At 34.0% G+C, this 21,943-nt stretch overlaps 1 protein-coding gene across 3 annotated transcripts; it reads right to left on the reverse strand.

Moving 5' to 3' along the window:
- Nucleotides 1-974: 974 nt before the first annotated feature.
- On the reverse strand, nt 975-16,839 carry LOC142341637 (uncharacterized). Of its 3 annotated transcripts, none has more exons than XM_075392745.1 (6): nt 16,352-16,839; nt 8,673-8,849; nt 7,658-8,129; nt 2,406-2,465; nt 1,740-1,918; nt 975-1,376 (listed from the first exon to the last, which is right to left on the reverse strand). In XM_075392745.1, the coding sequence occupies exons 2-6, from the start codon at nt 8,733-8,735 to the stop codon at nt 1,101-1,103; spliced, it is 1,050 nt and encodes a 349-aa protein (XP_075248860.1). In that variant the 5' UTR covers nt 8,736-8,849; nt 16,352-16,839; the 3' UTR covers nt 975-1,100. The 3 variants fall into 3 exon arrangements, with proteins under 3 accessions (XP_075248860.1, XP_075248861.1, XP_075248858.1); XM_075392746.1 differs by lacking the exon at nt 16,352-16,839 and adding an exon at nt 14,111-14,621; XM_075392743.1 differs by lacking the exon at nt 16,352-16,839 and adding an exon at nt 13,129-13,891.
- Between the last annotated feature and the right edge of the window lie 5,104 nt (nt 16,840-21,943).

A 21,943-nucleotide genomic window follows, 5' to 3' on the forward strand; every position in this document is an offset into this window, starting at 1 on the left:
CCATTTTTGTCAACGTTTTGTTTAGCGCTGCATCAAAATAATTTTATTATCGATCTTTCATCCCAGATGACGATAACTGACCTTCGGTTTAATGATATTTCTCTCCATTATAATGATATTGCTGAATGTGGCTGATCTTTTTTGAAAAAGCAATTACTTTGGTTTTATCTGTGTTAATGTTAACGTCTACTGTTTCTTAAAACTATCCAGCTGATTTCTAGCTATCTATCCAGTTATAACTCCAGCTAAATTCGTATAACTATTTTCTCCTGATATATCTTGCGCGTTTTATATATGTTTTCTATGTAATACCCGTAGAACTTTTAAAACTGTCGATAACTATTTCTGTACAAAGATAATAATTTGAGGTTTCTAAAAACTTTAATGTTGATGTCACTTTTTGAAGTCTTTCTCTCTCTCTCTGTTTTCTTACTTTCGATTTTTAATAGGAGGTCCTGATCCGTTTTAGAGAGATAATAATGTGTCAACTAATACATGTGTCAACTTCTCTTTTCATATTTTCCGTCGGAAAATGTTAATATTCCTTATAAAAATTGATGGCCCGGGGCCTGTTATTCCAGGGACTGCATTGTTAATTGTCACCTAATCTTAATATATGATTCCGTTTTTAAGGCGTTTTCTAACGATAAAAAAATGATTCGGGCACAAATTTCGATCCCATACCACCCATACTTTTCAATTTTTTTCCAGAAAAGTTTTGTGAGAAATTGAGTTGAACGCTTTTGCTAGATCTAGAAAAGTAGATAACTATCTCATTTTCTGCAGGTTTGTTTATTGAATCAGTTAATGAAATGTCAGTATCATTCGACAATTTGTTTTCCGAATACATTGTTCTTTATCTTTTGTTCTACATTTTCTAGCATTTAATGGAGTAGAAGCCTTTCAAACATTTTAGCAAGAGTTGGTGTGACTGAGGTTGGCCTGTGCATCTTCATTGTATTTCCAATCATTCCTTATTTCTCAAAAATTTAATTCTCAAAAGAAATCACGTGTTAGGAAAATCAGTTCAAAATTTGTTTTTTTTTTAAATATGATAATTTTAATACAACATTTAATAATTTCATTGAAAGCGTGCTAATTTATAGTCTGTCGTATGAATTGTGTTCAAAGCTCATATAACGTTTGGAGTTTCTGTAGTACAAATGTATTATGAATATTAAGCATGCAAGGATGGCAGCTGTGGTGACGTAAACAGCTCCGATCCAGAAGAGGCTGAAGTTGTACAGTGCCTCGGAGCAGTACACGAATGGGGGATGGTGAGGAATTTCTGTATGGGGATAGTAGATGCTCAATACGAGGTAGTTCCCCAGGCAGAACCATCCTATTTGAAGAATTGAAAGAACCCACACAAAGTTCTAAAATAGAAAAGGCTTCGCGTGTCTTTTACCATAAAGGGAACGAGTCCTGATCGGCTTTAGTGGAACGTTCACTTGTGAAAAAACTTACCCATTTTCAAAATCTGCTGGAATCTGAGTCCTGCGATCACAATTTAAAATGTTCTTGAGTTCGAGTAATTTGTAAAGGGTTACTTTGGCCACAACCAGGGAACCGGCATAAATTATTAAATTTTTAAATTAATTTTAATCATTTTTCATAAAATATTTATTAAAATTTATGTCCATATATGCAAAAAATATACACTATGAAATTCATTTTCCTTCTTTTTGGTCATTTTTTATTCATTTTTCGTCCGTTTTTAAATTTTTGAGGATCTAAACCTTAGATGATTTGTATCCACTGGCGTCGAAGTCCTCGAGAAGCTCTCCCGACTCCTCCTGTCTGAGTTTGCCAACTATTCTGATGAGGAGAATGCAGAAGAACATTAAAAGAATGCCAGTAACTATAAGCCAAGCTGGTAGCCAATCGCTGGCTGGGCATTTGTAGTAGTTGCCACCACCTAAAATCATTGCGTAAAAATTTCACGTTAAAGATGTCACATTGCAGTGATAGCCATAGCATATGTAGAGTCCACCTCCAGGGCTTCTGGTTTGACTCATTTGAGTTTTTTAAAATAATGTAGATCGTTTAATCGTTTTTTCATACGCTTGTTTTCTAGTTAAATGCAATGATCGTGGAGTAAGTTACCCTTCAATGCTTCATATTTTTGGATCACATGGCTGTGTATAGCCTGTCGATTGAATTACGATCAAAGCTCATAAAAGCTTGTCTGATGTATGTATGACTGTTGAAATCAGCAATTTCTGTTTCATATTACATACAATCAAGCTAAAACTGTACCCGTTAAAACTGAATAAAATGGAGAGAAACTACCGACGCATTATAATGGTACTCGTTTCTTCTACTTTCAATGCTGCTTCTTCAATTAATGTACAGGATGGTTTTTGTATATTATATGCAACGTGAATTGTTAAATCAGCACTTACCAACTGCAATCATTGAGATTGGAAGGACAGTTAGTCCACCCAAGACCACAGTGCAGGGAACTGAAATAATGGTCATCTCAAAGAGCTATTCCTCAATTATATTGTAGGTTTTTAATAGATGAGAGGCTCATTTACACTCGGATTTGTACCATTCACTTTCATCTAATAAAATATTGTAAGCTCTCTCTATCATCTGCACTCGGGTTCTTATCCTTTAGTTTTATCTAATAGAATTTTGTAAGCTCTCTAATTATTCTCTGTTGGTGGTTTTTATTCTGAATTTGCCCCTGTAATGATACAATTTGTCCGTGGTCAACTCATCTTGAGCTTAAGATCTGTTCCAAATATGTGTGCATGATTCTGAGAGATTTAGTGGCATCACAAGCACTGACTTAGTGAAAATGTATTAAATTTTTGACTAGTTTCGAAATCCGTGCCACGTTCAATTGAGAGTCTCTTGCAGTTTTCCCATTAACATGTCAGCTCGTTAATTTTTTTTTACTGACGGTAGAATAAATTTAATTTATTTTTTCCCTTATAACGAAGTTATTTTAGATGAACTGAGAGTTAATAAGCGTTATCAAGTTCTAGTTGTTTAGATTTTCAAGTAACAAGGCGGCTCGTTAATGTGCGTTCGCACATGATGTTCCGACCCGAGCTCATCTACATTTTTGACTAAAATGTCAACCAAATCAAGAGATAACAAAAATAGATGTTTGAGTTTAAAACAATCGTTACACATTCTATCTACTAATTGAATTACTAATGCCATGCTTCATTACAGCACCAACGTGACCTGACATTGAAGAGACTAGAAAAAAAATAGCACCAACAAAATTTTGGCGGCAAAAAATGAATATCTAAATTTAAAAGCACCTGGTAACAACGTCAAAATGCAGTCAGATAAAACCTTAACTACACAAGTTTACCTTTTACTAACTATACAGCAGATGAAAAGTTTTCTTAACGAGACTAGGTAACAAGCCGACAAAAAGAACGAACAGTGAGGCGAAACTTAAAAATTAATCAACATTTTTTGCACCAAGAAAATTCAAAAATCTTAAAAAACATTGGTTTTTAATAAAAAAAATCCTTGATAAATTACTAAAAAGTCATTACAAAACCAAAAGCACCCGTCTGTGGTCAGACTATGCCATAGAAACAAACTAAAGAGAAACTCAAAAAATTACAAACGATTTGCGAAAACACAAACCTTTGCTACCATTAAAATCAATAGCTATCATCTGAATATGTATTTTTAATTCAGTTGTTATTTCTGCTATTTCAGTTGAAGGATTTATACTGAAAGATTAAATAAGATTACTTGGGCCACATTTAAAAACCATTGGGATCTGTTATTACGCGATTGTTCTGAAGGAAGAGAAAAAGAAACGCAAAAAATGGCCATTCAATAAACGTTCAGAAAAACGAAACAACAGTGGCACATAATATCAATATATATGTTATTTCTTGAAATACACGAAATTCGATGGGACATCTGATTGATGAATAGAAGTTAAATTTGACGAAAGGAACCTATTCGCTATATACTGAATGTTTCGAGCAACATCATTCATTCAGTCCTCAATTACAAGCCTATGAGATCTGTGAGCAATTTACGGCTACCTAAAGAACAAAAACAGCGAATTCAGGAAAAAAAATTGAGCGACAAAAGGGTCGAAGGCATTAAAAAAATGAACTTTTCACTAAACACTCTTCAATTTTAAATTAATTTTTCAGGAACAATGGGAAAACCTTTTTTATCAATATAATTTCAAAAAATCAACAAATATAAACAAATACATTAGACGCACGAAAATTGCGGGAAAACACGTATTATCAACGCCATTAAATTCATTAGCCTTCAACGGAAGCCAGTATATACAATAAATGATGCCTCGAGGGGACAATAAGTTTTTTTGCCAATCGTATTTCATCAATAAGACCTTACAACAAGTTAATGACTATGAAAACAACAACAGAGAGAGGCAAAAACCACAAATTCAGTAGAAAAGTGCCTGAAGAAAATGTCGAAGCAACTCAAATCATAAGCTCTTCCCTGAAAACTTTATTTATGATCCGTTGAACTTCTTCCCTAAACCAATAGGGACTCTCAGCAGTAAGATGATGTGATAAGATTTCAAAAGGATCGAAAAACAAAATAAAGTACCCAAAGAAAATATGAATTCTCGTGGCATTGATGTTTTAAAACTAATAGGTAGAAGATAAAACCGCTAACCAGATTAATTTTGGCTATAGTAGAACGGAAATGGATTCTGTTAGAACCAACAATGACCAAGAGTATTCGCGAAAAAAAATTAGGAATGGTTGAATTTCAAAAAAGTTTCGAAAAATTATTTTTAAACCCTTAACAGCCAGTAAACTCAATCTTTCATCGGAGCTCAATGACGATGCTCAGATATAACCCATAGGGAGGAAAATGATGTCTGTCATGCATAGATAGTTAAAAAGACATCACAATAAGTCTTATGACAGAAAACAATAACAAAAACAGCAAAAACTAAAATTCAGTAGAAAAATGCGAGAAGAAAGTGTCGAAGAGAATTAAACCATTAGCTATTCTCTGAAAACTTTCTCTGTGATCCACTGAACGTCCTCTCTACGCCAATTGGATTACAATAATCTTTGGATAATGTGATAAAGAGTTCAAAAGTGACCAATAATTCAAAAAATCCAAAAAAAAAATTTAAAAAAAATTGAAATCTTTGTCATTGAAGTCATATAACCAATAGCTAGAAGATAAAACAGCTAAACAGAATATTTTTAGTCGCAGTAAAAAGCAAGTGGGTCCAGTCAATACTGAAACTCACTAACAATTCAAGAAAAATTTAGGAATTGTTATTGTTCAAATAAAATTTTCGAAAAATGATTTTTATTTTAACAGACATTAAATTCAATAGATTTCAACGGAAGTCAATAAAAACGCTCAAAGATGCCCCGGTGGCAGTACATTTATGTTTGTCATGCATAGGTATTCATTATGAGATCACAGTAAGTATAATGACTATTAAAACAACAAAAAAAAACAGGAGAAAACCAAAAAATCAGTAGAAAAGTGCAAGAAGAACGTGTCGAAGCCATTTAAACCATAAATTTTTGTTTAAAATTTTTATTGGTCATCCACAGAACATCGTTTTTAAGCTAATGGGTACTGTCAATATTTGGATAATGTGATAAGATTTCAAAAGTAACCAATAATACGTAAAAATCCAAAAAAAATTTTAAAAAATTGAAATTTTTTGTCATTGAAGTCATATAACCAATAGATAGAAGATAAAACCGCTAACCAGTTTAATTTTGGTTGCAGTAGGAAGGAAGAGGGTGCTCTCACCCCTGGACTGACTTACAATTCACTATAATAAGATTATGATTCTTTAATATTCAAAAAAAAATTCGAAAAATTATTTTTTAAGTCTTAACAGCCATTAGCCGCCCCCTCAATGAAATAGACATGTTCACTTAATGCTCATTATGGAACATATTGCACTGTTAGTCAATGAATCCCTACCATAGGACTCCAAAAAAAATAGTAAAACTTCAAAAAGAAATTCAAAATTTCATTCAAAATTACGAAAACTCAGAATCGAAGCCAAAAAAAAAAGAGCAATTCCTTGAAAACGACGTTTTTTGTTCATTGCGCTTCATTCGACTATAAAGGAGTTTTGTCATTAATAGAACGTCGATATAAAATGTGACTTGTCTCTAGGTGACTTAAAAAAGCAAAAAAGAGAAAAGTTTTATTAAAAAAAGGGCTCTCAATTAGAGTTCGATTTTTTTTTGATAGTGAACTTCCCTATGAGACCAGAACTAGTCTTTCTATCGCCTTGCATTCAACTTTTACGAACTCAAAATTTATTCTTTTTATAGAAATTTGAATTAATGTTTTCGTAAAAAAGATCTTAGTTTGAAGAAAATTGTACTAAAAGTGAACAATCATGCTAAAGATCCCATTGTTCACACAAAACTTCAATCCTCGATAACTCCTCGAAAAAAACGAAATTCAAAAAAATCTTTTTACTTTTGAATTCTACGCTGGACCAGCTTTTTAATGATACCACTCACATTTCTCTACGACGAATATATCGATCGGCCAAAATTCACTGAACAAAAAAAAAAAAAAACCCATTTGAGTATATAGTTCCTTCCCCCACAAGTGGGGTCGGAACAACAAGTTCTAGTTATCAAGTTTTTTAATGCAGGAAAATGCAACTTTGTGTCGAAAGCAAAAACAAAGTTTCTTTGGAGAACTTTAACTGGCATATGGAACAGTGTTTGTTCGATTTTCCAAATGAAAGTTGTTGTTTCAGTGGATATGGAACAATTTGGCCCAAAATTTTCTCACAGTAAGCTTCGGAGGGGAGTATATCTGCTTTTTGGAGCGACAAGCACATTTTATGCCTTTTCCTTGTACTCTATGTTGAAGGGCAACCCAACAATGCGGATCCGATTTCTCTCTTCAGACGAGAAACCAAAACAGTTCATTATAAAAACATTTTACACGGTTTCGCCAATTTTGTCTGGAATCGATTTTGAAAAGGAAGACGAAATGAAGCTTCATTCTCTGGAGAGGGAGTGAAGAAATATTAGATGCCTTGTTGAGAAGGAATTGTTTTACAGCTGGTTGCTGTTACAAATGCGAGAGCCTTTGCCATGTCTCAAATTGGTGAATTGAGATGTAATTAATCAAAAGTTTTGCGAATCATTGTTGCTATGTTCGACGGTGCTGTGTTCAACTTTGCTTCTTCATCTTTTTTAAGTGAGGGGGTCGAAATCGCTCGTTCTAAATCTATTTGGCAAATGCAGTGTTCAGTTTTAGCAACTGATTTAATTAAATCTTGAAATTAAGAGAATTAGTTGGTTTTGTCGGAACTTAAATAAGTTCTTGATGGAAATTACGAAAACTTTGAAGTTAATCGTCTCTCAGTGTAACTGGTTTTGTGTTTCTAATTTCCGCGTATCTCAGAGTAGCTTGGGATTTAGGATAAAGCCGTGCAAGTAAATTTTGACGACAATTTTCTAATTAATTTTTACATATTTTAGTTAGATTTTGTTGGGAAATCCTGTTTGGAAATTCTGACAATTCTAAATTTAGATTTCCATGAATTTGCAGAAGTCAGACCCTATTTTCATAAATTTCCGTAAAAAATGGAAACAGCAATCGCAAACTTTTTACAGATTTTAATACTTTTTTATAATAACATTATAAGAAGAATATGTAAAAGTCAACTTACATCCGATGGCGATTGCGTGTATGGTCTTGTTCATCAGGTCCAGTAAATTGGTCGAGGTCTCCTGGGCTTCCTTCAGTCCGTCAAACAAACTGGCCGCTACTGTGGGCTGTCTTGTCATGTGGTGATGGTGGTGCTTATTGCCCCCTCCGTTTTGATAGCCATTGAAACCCGGGTTGCTGTAAACTCCAAGGGGAGTTGACCCGTTATGGAAATTATGGTCATTTTGGGCCATTAGCTGATAACTCATTTGCTCCCAACTGGAGCAAACGGCCGATAGCTTTTGTTGGTTCTGATCAAGTTGTACCCAGTGGCTGGTAGTAGACGCTGATGGTGTTGTTACTGTTCTTGATTCTTCTGCAATTGATGAAGTTGATTGTGGTGGTATTTGGGCCCTGAAGGCGCCGCCGGTTGAAGTAACCACTCCGATACTCTTGTTTTGCTGCTGCTGCTGATGATCTTGTTGCTTTGTTGTCTAAGTGGCCAAAAAACTACCTGATTAGACCGAAAATTCCAGCTAGGCGAATGTTCTGTTGGCCTATTATTTGTCGGCAAGATAATTTCAGCTCTTTGATGAGGTTAGATGGAGGGAATTCAATATACGAGTCCCGGAAATACAATCAATAAACAGAACAGAAACTTCAAATGTTTAAGGTTAGCAAAAAATGTAGAGGAATGAAAGGTTAACTTGACCATAAGCTGAATTATGGCGCCGATTACTTTTTGATGCTTTTGTTTTTGTAAAAACAAAGCTCGACCAAGAAGACAGCTTAGCATTATTAGACACAGTGAAATTTACATAAATAAGCCAAAAATCACAGACTTGAAAGCTTGTTTTGTAGTCTTGCAATGTTCTCCAATTTCGCTAAATTGTGTGCATTAAGTTTGGAATTGAATATTCAAACAGTGATTAGTGAGTTACGTGTTGTAGGACATTTCAGACAAAAAGGTCGAGGTAGCTTTAAATTGCATGTACCCTCAAGGGTCTGAAGTAAATGAGATTGGGTTCATTACTTACCTGGTTCGGGTATAAGACGGATCCTGTAATGGCAGAGGTTGAACGGGGGCTGCTTTCCATCATCTTGTGCAAATTTTTTCAGGCGTCTTTTCTTTGGGTTAATTTTGCCCTCCGCGGTGAACAAGGCGTGGCTTAAGGTGTTACTTTAGCCTTTCAATTCGTATCAGATATCTGATTCTGAAACAAAAGTAATATTACCGCTAGTGAATTTGCGCGCGGCTTTGTTAAATTGAAAAGGGAACCGATTAATAACGCTTTCTACCAAATTGCACGCACCCAGACATTAGTAATATTATTCAATTACCGGCTTGTGGTATTATGCAATTTTTTTTTTACTTAACGCGTGAACTGGCTATTATTTTTGAAACCTGTAAACTCCCCAAAGGGCTGGGTTCTTAGCCATATTTACTTTAAAATTTTTATGCAGCTTTAAGAGAGATGCATAGTAGATGAATTGGTTCCGTTGTGCACTGTCTTAACTTTCATTCGGTTAAAGTGGCAATAGGTTACGAGAGAGAAGTCTTTTTGGTGTTTGATAACTTTTTAAAAATGAGTTCAAGGGTTGTTCATGATCGCTTCTCCTTTTGTTCCTTAGATAACCCGTTATAAAAGAAAGAAGTTTAACTGAAAATTACAATACTCTAATCTGGTTGAAACATTCGGTATTTTATCAACATTCAGTGAACTTTCTTTTTATCCTCTTAACAGTTCGTAGACGTCGATTGAATGAGAGCATTGCTTTGAACTGTCATTGACCCGTTAATCATCGATATGGGCAAGCCTATAATTATGTGTTGAAATGTAATGGCTGGAACCAAAGTTTCATATGCACGTTTGCTCTTAACATAGCCAAATGCAACCAAAAATTTGTTCAAGGGGGAAACAGGTCCCCAATATGATTTAGTCGATTCTTCCGATGAATTAGCTAGTTGTTAGTAAGTGAGTTAAATGATTACTTCGCTTCTGTTGCAATACCCTAGTAAGTTATTGTTGCTCAGAAATTTATAAAAAAAATAGATTTTTCAAGAAGTCCAATTTTGCCGAATGATTGCTCAGTGACACTGTTTTAATATTTGAATAGCTGTTCGAAGAAGTATTCTACGGTTGCGTTCTTTACAACAAAATTTTCCTTAAACTTTACCTAAAAATACGGATATTGATTGCACATTTCTGAAGGCGATGTTTACAAAGGATGCTTGAATCTGATTGTACCAATTGAACTCAGCTCATTCTCAGATTTAAACGACCAGAAATTGAGGCTTTATTTTAAATGTTTGACAAGGATGTTCGTTAATATGCGTTTGCAAATGATGTTCCGACCCGAGCTCATATACATTTTTGACTTAATTGTCAACCAAATGAAAAGATAACAAAAATAGGTGTTCGAATTAAAAAAAATTGTTAAACAACCTAACTACTAATTGAATTACACAATGACATGCCTCATTACAGCGCTCACGATATCTGTCATAAAAAAAAGGCTGGGAGTAAAAAACAGATAAAAAATAAGAAAAAAAATCATGGCAAAAATAAATATCAATTTAAAAGCACCTAGTAACAACGTCAAAATTCAATCGGATAAAATCTGAACTACACAAATTTACATTTTCCTAAATATTCAGCAGACGGAAATTTTCCTTAATGAGACTGGGTAAGAAGTCGATCAAAAGAAGAATTAAAGAGGCGAAATTCAAAAATCAGTCAACCTTTAAACTAAATAATTTCTAAAGTCTTGAAAATCATGAGCTTTTAACGAAATAATTATTGATAAATTTACTAAAGTCTCCTTATGAAACCAATAGGACCTGTCTTTGGTTACACTAAGCCATAGGAATGGAATAAAGATGCAGAAAAACTCGAAAAATTGCAAACAGTTTTTGAAAACGCAAATTATTGAAACCATTAAAATCATTAGCTATTATCTGAATATTGTATTTTTCTTCCAATTTTTTTTAATACTAATTCAGCTAAAATTATACTGAAAGATGAAGTAAGTTCATTTAGGCCACATTTGAAAATCTTTTCTTTTTATAACGCGAATATGCTAAAGGAACAGAAAGAAACACCGATACACCACACACAAAACTTCTGAAAACGCATATTGTCCAACAAACAAAACATCAGTTACGACATATCAGTAGACATGTTAATTTTTGAAATACAAGGAATTGGATGCGACCTATCACTGATGAGAATCAGTTAAAAATTGACGAAAAGAACAACAAAAACTGATATGTTTGAAAAATATTCGAAATTGTAAAATACCATAACCTTCGCTATAAACTGACTGCTTCGGGTATCATCATTCATTCAATACTCAATTACAAAATTAGGAGACCGGTTAGTATTTTACGGCTACCTAAAAAATAAAAAGCAGGCAAAATCTGCAATTTCAAAAGAAATTTGAGCGAGAAAATGTTGAAGCCATAAAAAATGAACTTTTCAATTAATTTTTGAACAGCAGTGAGATTCTTCTATTTAACGATATCAGTTCACAAATCAACAAATCTGAACAATTTGAGAACAATTATGTTTCTCCTGCATAGAAAATCAATAAGACATCACAATAAGTCTTATGACTATGAAAACAACAACAAATACAGGCACCACCAGCAAAACCAAAAATTCACTCGAAAAGTGCGAGAAGAAAGTGTCGAAGCCATTTAAATCATAACCTTTTATATTGAATTTTAATCTATGATCCCTTGAACGTCTTGTCTGAGCCAATGGGAGCTATCAATATTGTGATTGAGGATAATGTGATAAGATTTCATCAGGAACCAAAAATACAACTTCCCAAAAGTTAAAACAATTGAAATCTTGTGGCATCGAAGTCATATAACCAATAATTAGATAAAAACCGTTAACTAGAATATTATTTTGGTTGTAGTAGAAAGGATGGGGGTCGTGTCATTACTGAGACTGACCTACAGTCTACTAAAATAAGTTTCAGATCGGCCAATGTTCAAAAAAGCAAAAAAAAATTTTCAAATTTTTTTTTATTCTTAACGTATATTAAATTCAATAACTTTCAACGGAAGTCAATAAATACGCTGTTGTGCACCTATTAGAGGACATGTATATTTGACATGCATAGGTAATCAATCAGACATCACAATATGTCATATCACTATTAAAACAACAACAAATACACGCAAAAACCAAAAGTTCAGTGAAAAGTGCTAGAAGGAAGTGTCGAAGCCATTTAAACCATAACCTTTTATCTGAAAACTTTTTCTATGATCCATTGAACGTCTTCTCTAAGCCGAAGGGAGCTATCAATATTTTGTGGCGTCGCAGTCATAAAACTAATATTTAGAAGATAAAACCGCTGAACAGATAAATTTTGGTTGCAGTAGATAGGTAGGGGGTCCTGTCATTACTGAGTTCACAAAAATAAAATATTTCGAAAAACTATATTTAACAGCCCTTACTTAACAGCCCTTAGCTGTCCACTCAAAGCAATTGATGGTTTCACTTAATGCTCATTAGAAAACCTGTTGCACTTTTAGTCAACCAGTCTATGCCATAGGACTCCAAAAACCTCAAAAAGAAAGTCGAAATTTCATTAAAAATTACGAAAACTAAAGTCGAAGCCAAAGAAAGAACGATTCGTTCAAAACGAATTTTCGGTTCATTGGGCTTCATTTGACTGTAAAGTCTCATATTGGGCTTGAGTCTCTAGGTGACTTAAAAAACCAAAAAATTGTAGGGAATGTTTTGCGAAAAAACAGCTCTCAAATAGAGTTGGATTTTTTTATATAGTTAACTTCTCTATGAGACCAGATCTAGTTTTTTCTCGCCTTTCGTCTAATAGGAACACAATATTGATTTATTTTGTGCAGCGAAATGCAATTTTTAATTAATATTTTATAGAAAAAAATCTTAATTTGAAGAAAAACTAAACTAAAATGGTCCAAATGGTTGTTTGTCATTTTTATTTCCTCGAATTTAAATCTTCGATTGCTTTTATTCGTTTTCATTCGTTTCACTCTACTACGCCTAAGAATTTGTAAACTTACGGGCGTGGAGAAAAACAGCCCGGCGTAGATATTCCTCTATTTCTTTGAGATTTTAAAATATTTATCAGAAACAGCTTTTTTTTTCTAAAATTTTAATATATATTTTTGTCTCTGGAAATAATATTTATAAAATTGAGTTCACTTTATTATTTTGAGCCATGTATTGTTAAGATAAAATTTGGTGAATTTTTTGGGAATCGCCCTTCTTGTGTGATTTTGAGCCAGCGCATTTTTGGAACCATTTTTGCTACTAAAGAAAGAAAAAGCATCGGCAATAATTCGAAGAGCCCACTATAATGATAGCAAAAATGGGTTTTGTTTCTCTGCCTTTTCTGGTGTTTTTTAGTATTTTACAATGCTTTGAAAGCATAGTTTACTTATTCTTTTCAGTCGTATTACATTGAAATTAAAGAGGTCAAACGAGATGAACTAACCATCACAGAAATAGAGGAAGTAGCACTGTTGTGTGAAGAAGTTTTGATGAAGCTGTATTAAAGTAATAATAGAGAACGGGGTTAAAAATAGCCAAAAGTTGTTCAGCGAGATTTGAATGAAGAAAATGACAGTAAGCTAATTGTCCCCTAGGAGTTGTAATGTATTCAGTGAGCCTCCATTTCTAACAAAAGCTTTGAATAAAGTATAAATTTGTATCAGTGAACCGAGATGGTCCGTAATTGTAATCCCATTTTAAACACTTAAATGCGTGGATAGAACGTGTTATATTTGTTTCGCGGAAAATAATGTTTCCTGTTTAATGATGTCCATACTTGTAATATACAATGGTATGAAGTAAATAATTAGCGTGTATGTATATTAGACCCCGGGAAGAGAAAATTCAAAGGTAGTTACGAGTGGGAAAAAGTATTTCTGTATAGTATTTTTTACTACTCTGAAACTGGGGATTAGATCTGCAGATAATGTGGCGTGGCGCCTATACTCATAAAAGTGTGTTTTTTGTAAGTATTCCTAATTACCCTCCGTCGTGTATCGATGGTTTAGCAGAGTGAATTACAATTTTTCACCCCCTATTGGAGATGCCGACGGGGGAGGAGGGGGAGGTGTTAAGAGCTAGTTACTGATGACATTTTGTGGTTTGCAGCAACAGCCCTCGCGGGATTTGACGGGAGAGCGAAGTATGTAGTTTGATGGCCACTTAAGCTTTCAATTTTGTGGTTGTTGTGGGTGTGTGTATAATGTCAGGCCCCTTTCAAATCGATAGCCCAATTAGCATATCTGCTCTTATCATGTCACTTCGCTTCCTAATGCATTTAAGTTACATGTTTTTTTTTTGCATTTTTGTTTCCCCGTTTGCTTTATCAGCTCATAAAAATATAGTTTTTAGAAAAAGTAAGTAATTTAAAAAAAAATTAAAATTCAATTTAAGTTTATTTTAAGAATATCGAAGGAGAGGTTTACCGTATTTTGCTGTTTGATTTCGTGCTTTGTCGGCTAATTCATGCCTGAAGAGTGAACAATTTCTTTGTTCACGCTAATGCGCAGTTTTCAGTGTCATTGATTGCGGAAGAGATTTTGTCATTATATGGGTATTGAGGCGATATAGAGTAAACTATCACCTATCAAAGCAGAAGAGAGCTCTTATCACCAGCCCATTTTGGTCTCCTTAAATTTCCCTGAATCCTCGCATCTTTCCTATGTTTTTGAATGACCAGTTCACTTTTGTTCCTCTATATTTACCACCTATTTAACCAACATTTACCAACTCAACTAATTTGCTTCTCCTTTCAGAATCACAGCCTGAAAGCTCAGGTTTCGTTTTAATGGGTCAAATTTTTGTCTATTTTGTTGCTACATTCCGGTTCTATTGAAGTAACAACACTAAGTTTATATTATTTTCCAAGTCACACGCTATTGGCTGCGTGCACTCAATGGCTTGATTGTTATTTGGATAATGTGGCCTTCGAAGTTGTATATGACATGCAATTAAAAAATTTACACTCGAGATTTATATGACATGCGCTATAATTTACACTCGAGTATTTTTTTCGGCCCAAAATTTTTGATCAGTTTCAAAAAAATTGAAAACTCTATATAAGTTAAGAAACCCAAAATGAAAAACCTAATAAAAATGTGGTAGAATGCACTATCTGCTCATCTGATTGTTTTTATTCTTTTTTGGTATGTTGATATATTAAGCGTTAATATAATCTTTATGCTCTTCAGCGAAGTTTGAACCACTAATTGTAAACGTGTGTGTCTCTTTATGCAAGATTTTTGCTGGACTGTTTTCTAGAACATTTTATCGGTTTCACTTCTTGAGTGACTTTTTCACGATTTAATTCTTGATCTTTTGATTGAGAAATTATTCTGCGTTGCCAATACAAAAGTGAGTGTAAGCTAGGAGAGCTAAGGGCTCGATAGTTTTTTGATCGTCTCAAGTTTTTTCTTATTGAACAAAAGTAAAGTAGACTTCGACCATAAAGTCAATGCATAAGGATTTATCAATATATGAGCTATCCAGTAAGTTTTTATTTCAGAGGGCAAAATATTCTGAGGCTATTTTTGTCTAATCATATTGGTAACGGTACTAATATTTTCTCTAGAAGCACCAACGAGCGTGGACAATCTTAAAGGCATGCCGCAGTAATATCATACGTTTTCAAGATTTTCGTGTTTGGAAAATTGTTAGACAAGTTTCAGGTATTTCGGGGAATTGAGTTAAAGATAATTTATAGATATTGAGGTTTTAAAGTTTGCTGAGTTTAATTTGCACAGCTATTTGCAAAATTTTTGGTGACCTATTTTTATCAATGCAAAACAAAGAACTTCAGATTTTCGTTGTTTTGTAAACTGTCTGATCTAATTTTAAATCCTTTTGCTATTGTATATCAAATGACAACTACAAATTTTGCCTAAATAAAGATTTAGGCAAAATTTGTAGTATTGAATAAATGCGTGTGCATTTTATGTGAATTGTTTGTTTTAAATTTTGGGATTTGTCTCATTTTTGTTTTTTGATATACTATAGCCACGCACATATTTTCAGCAAATTCAATGCTTACTAGAAATCAACTGTACCTTTCTTTTAGTAATGGGACTCTGTTGCAAAATGAATAACTCCGATACAATGTGAAGTTTGGCGAGTCTTTGTTCTGATTTGTTGTTTTTTAACCTTATAATGGATGCAGGCCTAAGTTGTTCAAAAGAAGTGCCTACTTATTTTGTTTGCTAGAACTAGAGAGATCCATCTTATTTTTTTGGAATCAACGATAAGACTTTGTGAGCAAAACTGCGTGAATAGTCTGAAAAAATTTTTCTTTAATTTGTTTTTGGAAAGATTGTTTATCTGGCTTTTTAAATCTAATTTTGCAAGGAAATAAATTTCAACCACTAAGTTTGTAGAAATTGGCAAGTAGCTACAGAAATTACAAAATCTTAAGAAGTCAAAGTTGTGAATCAGGTCTTGGTATATATTTTGGATGTTGAAATTACAAACCAACAAAATTTTTAATCGCGGTTATGGTTTTTTATTAGAGGTCAAGATATGATAAGCGAGCACGGCGATTCAGTACTCAGCATTATCTAATCCAGTGCCTAACGTGTACTAATGCTAAGGGCACACAAAAGTTTCTGCAACCAATTTGGCTAAAATAGAAAAATGTGAAAGAATTGGAGACAGAAGGGAGAAAGAAGACTTACTTGATTGACTTGCCAAGTGGCAAATGAACTTTGTTTTGTAAATGTAAATTTTTTTGCCCGCCTCGCTTTGGAATGTTGTGGGTGTTCTGGATAAGGCTGACAACTTGTGTATACTTCGGTCAAATTTTCCCCTCCTTTTCCTTGCCCCTTTTTTATAGTTGTTACGTAATGCTGGCTGTATATGTTGACCGTCTCGTGTGTCCAGATTTGTGTATGTTTTTAGCACTCGAGGGGACAATTTAACAGACAGAAATGACAACTACATTCAATTGCCAGACATAATTTAGCTAAGTTGTCTTTCCCTTTTCTTGCTATTGGCTATCCGTTGATATAATAATAAAGGAAAACTTCTAAATCCAGACTAGAAAACAACTTCATTAATTAAGATCTCCTTTTGAAAATGATAAATTGTCTTGTTTCCTGATTTTTTGTGGCGATAATTCTTTCCAAAGGCGTCGTGTAATGTTGGAAAAATGAAAACTTTTAATATTGGCTGAATTTGCAGTTACAAATATTCTTCTTTGAAGCTTGTTACGCAACAATATTCCGTGTTATTTTTTTTTTGGGGGGGGGGGGGGCAAATTTACAAGATGATTAATTGCATTTCGGATAAGCCTTGTCTTTGTCTTTGAAATTGACACTAGCTCTCGTAATCCTTGCCTCCCAATCTGAACCAAAGGCAACCTCCAATTTTTATTGCATGCACTACCATAGTCAGAAGTAGTAGATATATGTGTGAAGAAGTTCTGTAAAAGATAGGACATTAGGAAATATTGAGCCTGAGTGGAATAAATTTTATATAACGTGTTTGGTTGCCATAATTTTACTTTTGATGATTATATCTGCGATTGTTTTCTGATGTTAACATGTTTATTTTTTTTGCACCTGGACTGTTTATTCTTTCATGCTTAGGCTTTCAAAGTTTATGTCGTCATGTGTCTGCGAATTTTCCACTTCATTAAATAGAAAAAAGATGTTTGCGTAACTCTTATTGATATAATGTGTATGCAACTTGTATCACAGGTATGCAAAAATTGACAAATTGACTGTCATAAATTCTCTATCATTACTTTTTAATCAGTTCTTTCATTATTTACAGTTGACTGCGTGTCCTCCGTACTAGTTAATACTGATCTATCGATTAACTTTGCTTTCAGTTTTAAAATTGACGGATGTACATTTTCATGCATTTTTGTTATTTTCTCATTTTTTTTTCAAATTCAATCGATGCAAATTTGAGAAGTTGTGCTTAACAAGGGCTTCTAGACCGTTCAAATTTTGAGTTCAAAAGTGATCTATCAAGGTGACGAATCACTTGGGTTATTTATATTGTCACCCTTCGTTCACATAGCCTAGGTTATAACGCCATAGTTTTGCCATAATTATCAAATGAGGATGCTAATCTGTGCTTTGAAATGAACTGAAATAGTGTAGATACGTGATATCAGAAATACGCAAGAATAGTGCGGGTTTCTTTCTTTCGAGCCCTGTTCAAAATTTAAGAATTATCAAAATTCGGTTAGACTGACGCATTTTTTGGATGAACTTTGCGGAGATACATATGGGTGAAATTGCGGTTGAATAAACTGTTGTTTATACGTATTCGTTGCTTTCATCTTTACTGATTGGAAATGTTTAACTAGCATTGCGGCTAACTTTTTCGTTGAGCAGACTGCAAGAAAGAATCCTAAGGAGAACAATAAAGAACAAGAACAAGGATACTCTGGATTTATTGGAACGATTAAAAATAGTATCGTTTTTTAATGTACGCTTCAAAGCAATTGTTTTGCCATTTCGTAAACTGTTCAAAAATGTTCTTCAGCAAAAGCATGTTGGTTACTCGGGCCTCAATGTTCAATATGTGCTATTATACCAGCTTTTATCTAAATTTTTGCTTAAATAGAAAATAGGCTACAGTTTCGCACAGTAACGGAAAGTTTGTGTTATCCTATGGTAATTTCCTCAATTTTTATTATTGATGAGAACCATTTTTGTAATAGTCCTAATAGCCCTCCAAAAACAAGTACATGACAACCCACCACGAAGAACGGAAACAAGTGTACAAACAAAAGGGTTTCAACAAGGTCACTCCTACAGCAATTCAGTTACTGAGATTGCTTTCTTGAGAGTTAGTGAGATTGTATCTTAGAAGCTCTGCAAATTTTTGGTTATTATGATACAAAACCTGTTCTAATTGGTGGCAAGATATATGTTTTTATCGACATCTCTGTAAAGACTGAAACAGTGAAAAGTTTCCCAAACAATGTGATTTGCTTCGCATTCAGTCGTTAACTTTTGTTTTTCCTGAAATTTTGATGGAACTATATAGAACAAGAAAATCAATAGTTTTTGTCGATATCAATACCCAATACTTTCGAGATAATTAGCGAGTTTTGCGTCATGATGCAAATCATAGAAGCTAATTTGGTACGTCAACAAAAGTACATAAAATTGCTTTTTGAAAACTTGATGTTGAAAATTTGGAAAAAATGTAGGTTTTGTGTTAGCGGGTCTATTCAGGCTCAACTACTGTGAAAATGGACCAGTACTGGATTCAAACCAGCATCACTTACTTGCAAGCCTAGTGTGCTACCCATTTACACCAGCTGGTCTTAAGCTCTCGAACTTGGGCATCTCTGATAACCCGTTCTCACGTTCTTTCTTGTTCCTCGAGGCTTCATTTCTCTAGCCAAGTATACGCTGAACAAGTAGAGCTTCTTGTCAAGCTATGTCAAGCTTATCTTATGCACAATTTACATTAGGTTGTTCTCTCTCAACCTTCTAACACTCGCCCTTAAATTGCGCATCCTCTCTCACAGTTTCTAACTATCTTGTCTCTCTTTTGCGGTTAAGCTCAGAGACTAGGGTCTGGGCCCATAACCTGTTAGGGATCTATTCAGGTTCAAATACTGTGAAAATGGACCAGTACTGGATTCGAACCAGCATCTCTTACTTGCAAGCTTAGTGTGCTACCCATTTACACCAACTGGTCTTAAGCTCTCGAACTTGGGCATCTCTTATAACCCGTTCTCACGTTCTTTCTTGTTCCTCGAGGCTTCGTTTCTCTAGCCAAGTATACGTTGAACAAGTAGAGCTTCTTGTCAAGCTATATCAAGCTTATCTTATGCACAATTTACATTAGGTTGTTCTCTCTCAACCTTCTAACATTTTGGAAACCTTGGAGCGTGAATACATTTTGAAGTCTTCAGAAAGGTTACGTGACAAATTACCCAATTCCATTTTACCCATTGCCATTTTACCCGATGCCATTTTTGTCCAAACTGTCATTTTACCCAATACCATTTTACCCAATGCCAGCTTTACCCAATGCTCTTTGATCTTCTCGTTCAATTATCCGATGTTTTGTTGCGATAGTTTCATCAAGTTCCACAGTCCATTTAATTATAAAGCCATTTTTCCCATGCTCGGCTGTGATAGGTTCATATCAAGTCCAGTGGGAAATTAATTGTATTGTCGGCTAAATAGTCGTTCTGGTAATATTAACAATAGGGTAAATTACTATTGTTATGTGAAATGGCATTGGATAAAATGGCAGGTTTGGTACAATGGATGTGGATAAAATGGAATTGGGTAAATTGTCCTGACACCATCAGAAACATTCGGAAGAGCAATTTTATAAGAAGCTGTATAAGCTTGCAAGTGGTATATTACTGTTTTCTTTTGCTGGTTACTTGATAATCAGAAGCTCGACAATAATGAGTTTCAAAGCTGTATAATAATGATTACAAGAGGAACCTATTGTTATAAGTTCGGGTGATCAGAGTAGTGTTCTGAATTAACGATATTTCTAACGACGTATAACTGAGGAAATGATGACAAATTGCATATGACTAGCAAAATGACGAGACAATTTGAGCACGTTTGTCAATTTTTCGGATCTGCATTTAAATGTTGAAAAATTTCTGTTAGCTTAGGAATATACTAGTTCGCATTAAAGCAAGAGTTTAATAGGGTTTAAGCAAAAATTTAAATATTTGGGAGTGAAATTAGACAGCAGATTAAAATTCATAGTTCATGGTGAAAATAACATCAAACTGTTCGGTGGTGTAAAGGATGCGTGGTGTCCTAATCAAAGCACTGATGCTAGGAAATTGGGCCAGTTTAAGGAAGTCTTACAACCGTAATATTTGTAAGAAAAATTTAGAAGCAGTCTTTTAGTAGGCAATTCTAATATTCGAGATTAATGAGAATAAGGCAAATTTGAAAGCACATTTAAACTAATGTGATATATTGCTTGGAAGATTAAAATATAAACGATCAGAGAGTTAATATAATTTTTTGCCAAATTTTCAAAACAACTTAACTCGAAAGTTAACAGTTAAGTTAAGCGCTAAGGCTAAAATTATGTTTTGCTTTGATTTGATGCATGCAATACATTTTTTTGTCTATTGGTTAATTTGTTTTCTTTTTCGAATATGACACTGGGAGGGTCATCTGAGTATCAGAATTCAGTATACTACTCTGATCACCCGAACTGATAACAATACGGTTCCTCTTGTAATCATTATTATACAGCTTTTGAAAGCCCAGTTTTCCAAAACTGATTATCAAGTAACCACTTGCAGAAAACAGTATTATACCACTTGCAAGTTTAAATAACTCCTTATTTTATAGAGCTGTACTTTCTTGGCAAAAAGGGCAAACCCGGGTCGAGGTTTGGCGGTGAATTTTTGTAAGAAATGCGCTGAATTGCGGTGAAAAAAAAATTTTCACCGCGTATTTCTTACATCTTTTTGCGGTGAATTATTTATTTTCACCGCGTTCTCAGTATTCTTACAAAAAAGAATCTTCCCCACACGGTTTTGAACCTCTGACTTCCTGCATGCCTTACACTGCTTAGTCCACTGCGCCAACTTTCACTTACCTCTCTGAAATTTCGTGAATTTAAATCAGATTGAGTAAACTTTGGAAATCATATGCGGTGAATTTTTGTAAGAAATGTGGTGAATTATTTTTTTCACCACATTCACCGCTTTCACCGCATTTCTTACATTATTTTGCCACAAGAGTTGATGCGGTGAATTTTTGTAAGAAATGCGGTGAATTTTTGTAAGAAATGCGGTGAATTATTTATTTTCACCGCAATCAACGCTTTTCTTACAAAAATTCACCGCATTTCTTACAAAAAATTACCCTAAAACCGCGACTCGGGAAGGCTTTGAAAATTTGTCAAAGGTTTAGTAAATTTATGGGAAGGCTTTGAAAATTTGTCAAAGGTTTAGTAAATTTATGCAGAGTTTGTATTTGCAGAGTTTGCCGCTAGAAAAAAATTAAAACAACTCCGCGTCACTTCAAGGCCCTCTCATGTACATACTATTTACGAATACGAAGTTAAATTAACAGTTTTGTCTAATTCTTGACGACTGCTGTCAGAAAAGTAAAGTATTTTCTAGTTAAGTTACTTTTTTGCTGATAAAGAATTTGGGTATATGTTCGATCGTTTTTTCTGAACTTGATTAACAAAGCTTTTTCAAACTGTAATTCGGTGGGCGCTGCAAAAGAATGTACAAAAATCTCAGTAAACAATTTTGAGATCGCCAATATTTTTACTGGGTGATTGACTACACATTC

Source organism: Convolutriloba macropyga, chromosome 6 (genome assembly GCF_964194025.1).
Source record: "Convolutriloba macropyga chromosome 6, txConMacr16.3, whole genome shotgun sequence".
Lineage (NCBI taxonomy): Eukaryota > Metazoa > Xenacoelomorpha > Acoela > Convolutidae > Convolutriloba > Convolutriloba macropyga.

What these genes read in the sequence shown, in the direction of transcription:
- LOC142341637 (XM_075392745.1), bottom strand. Translation starts at nt 8,735, where the DNA reads ATGATGGAAAGCAGCCCCCGTTCAACCTCTGCCATTACAGGATCCGTC. An exon ending in CCGTCTTATACCCGAACCAG is followed by an intron (nt 8,130 to 8,672) that starts GTAAGTAATGAA and finishes TTGGCCACTTAG; the next exon opens with ACAACAAAGCAACAAGATCA. An exon ending in AATCTCAATGATTGCAGTTG is followed by an intron (nt 1,919 to 2,405) that starts GTAAGTGCTGAT and finishes CAATGATTTTAG; the next exon opens with GTGGTGGCAACTACTACAAA.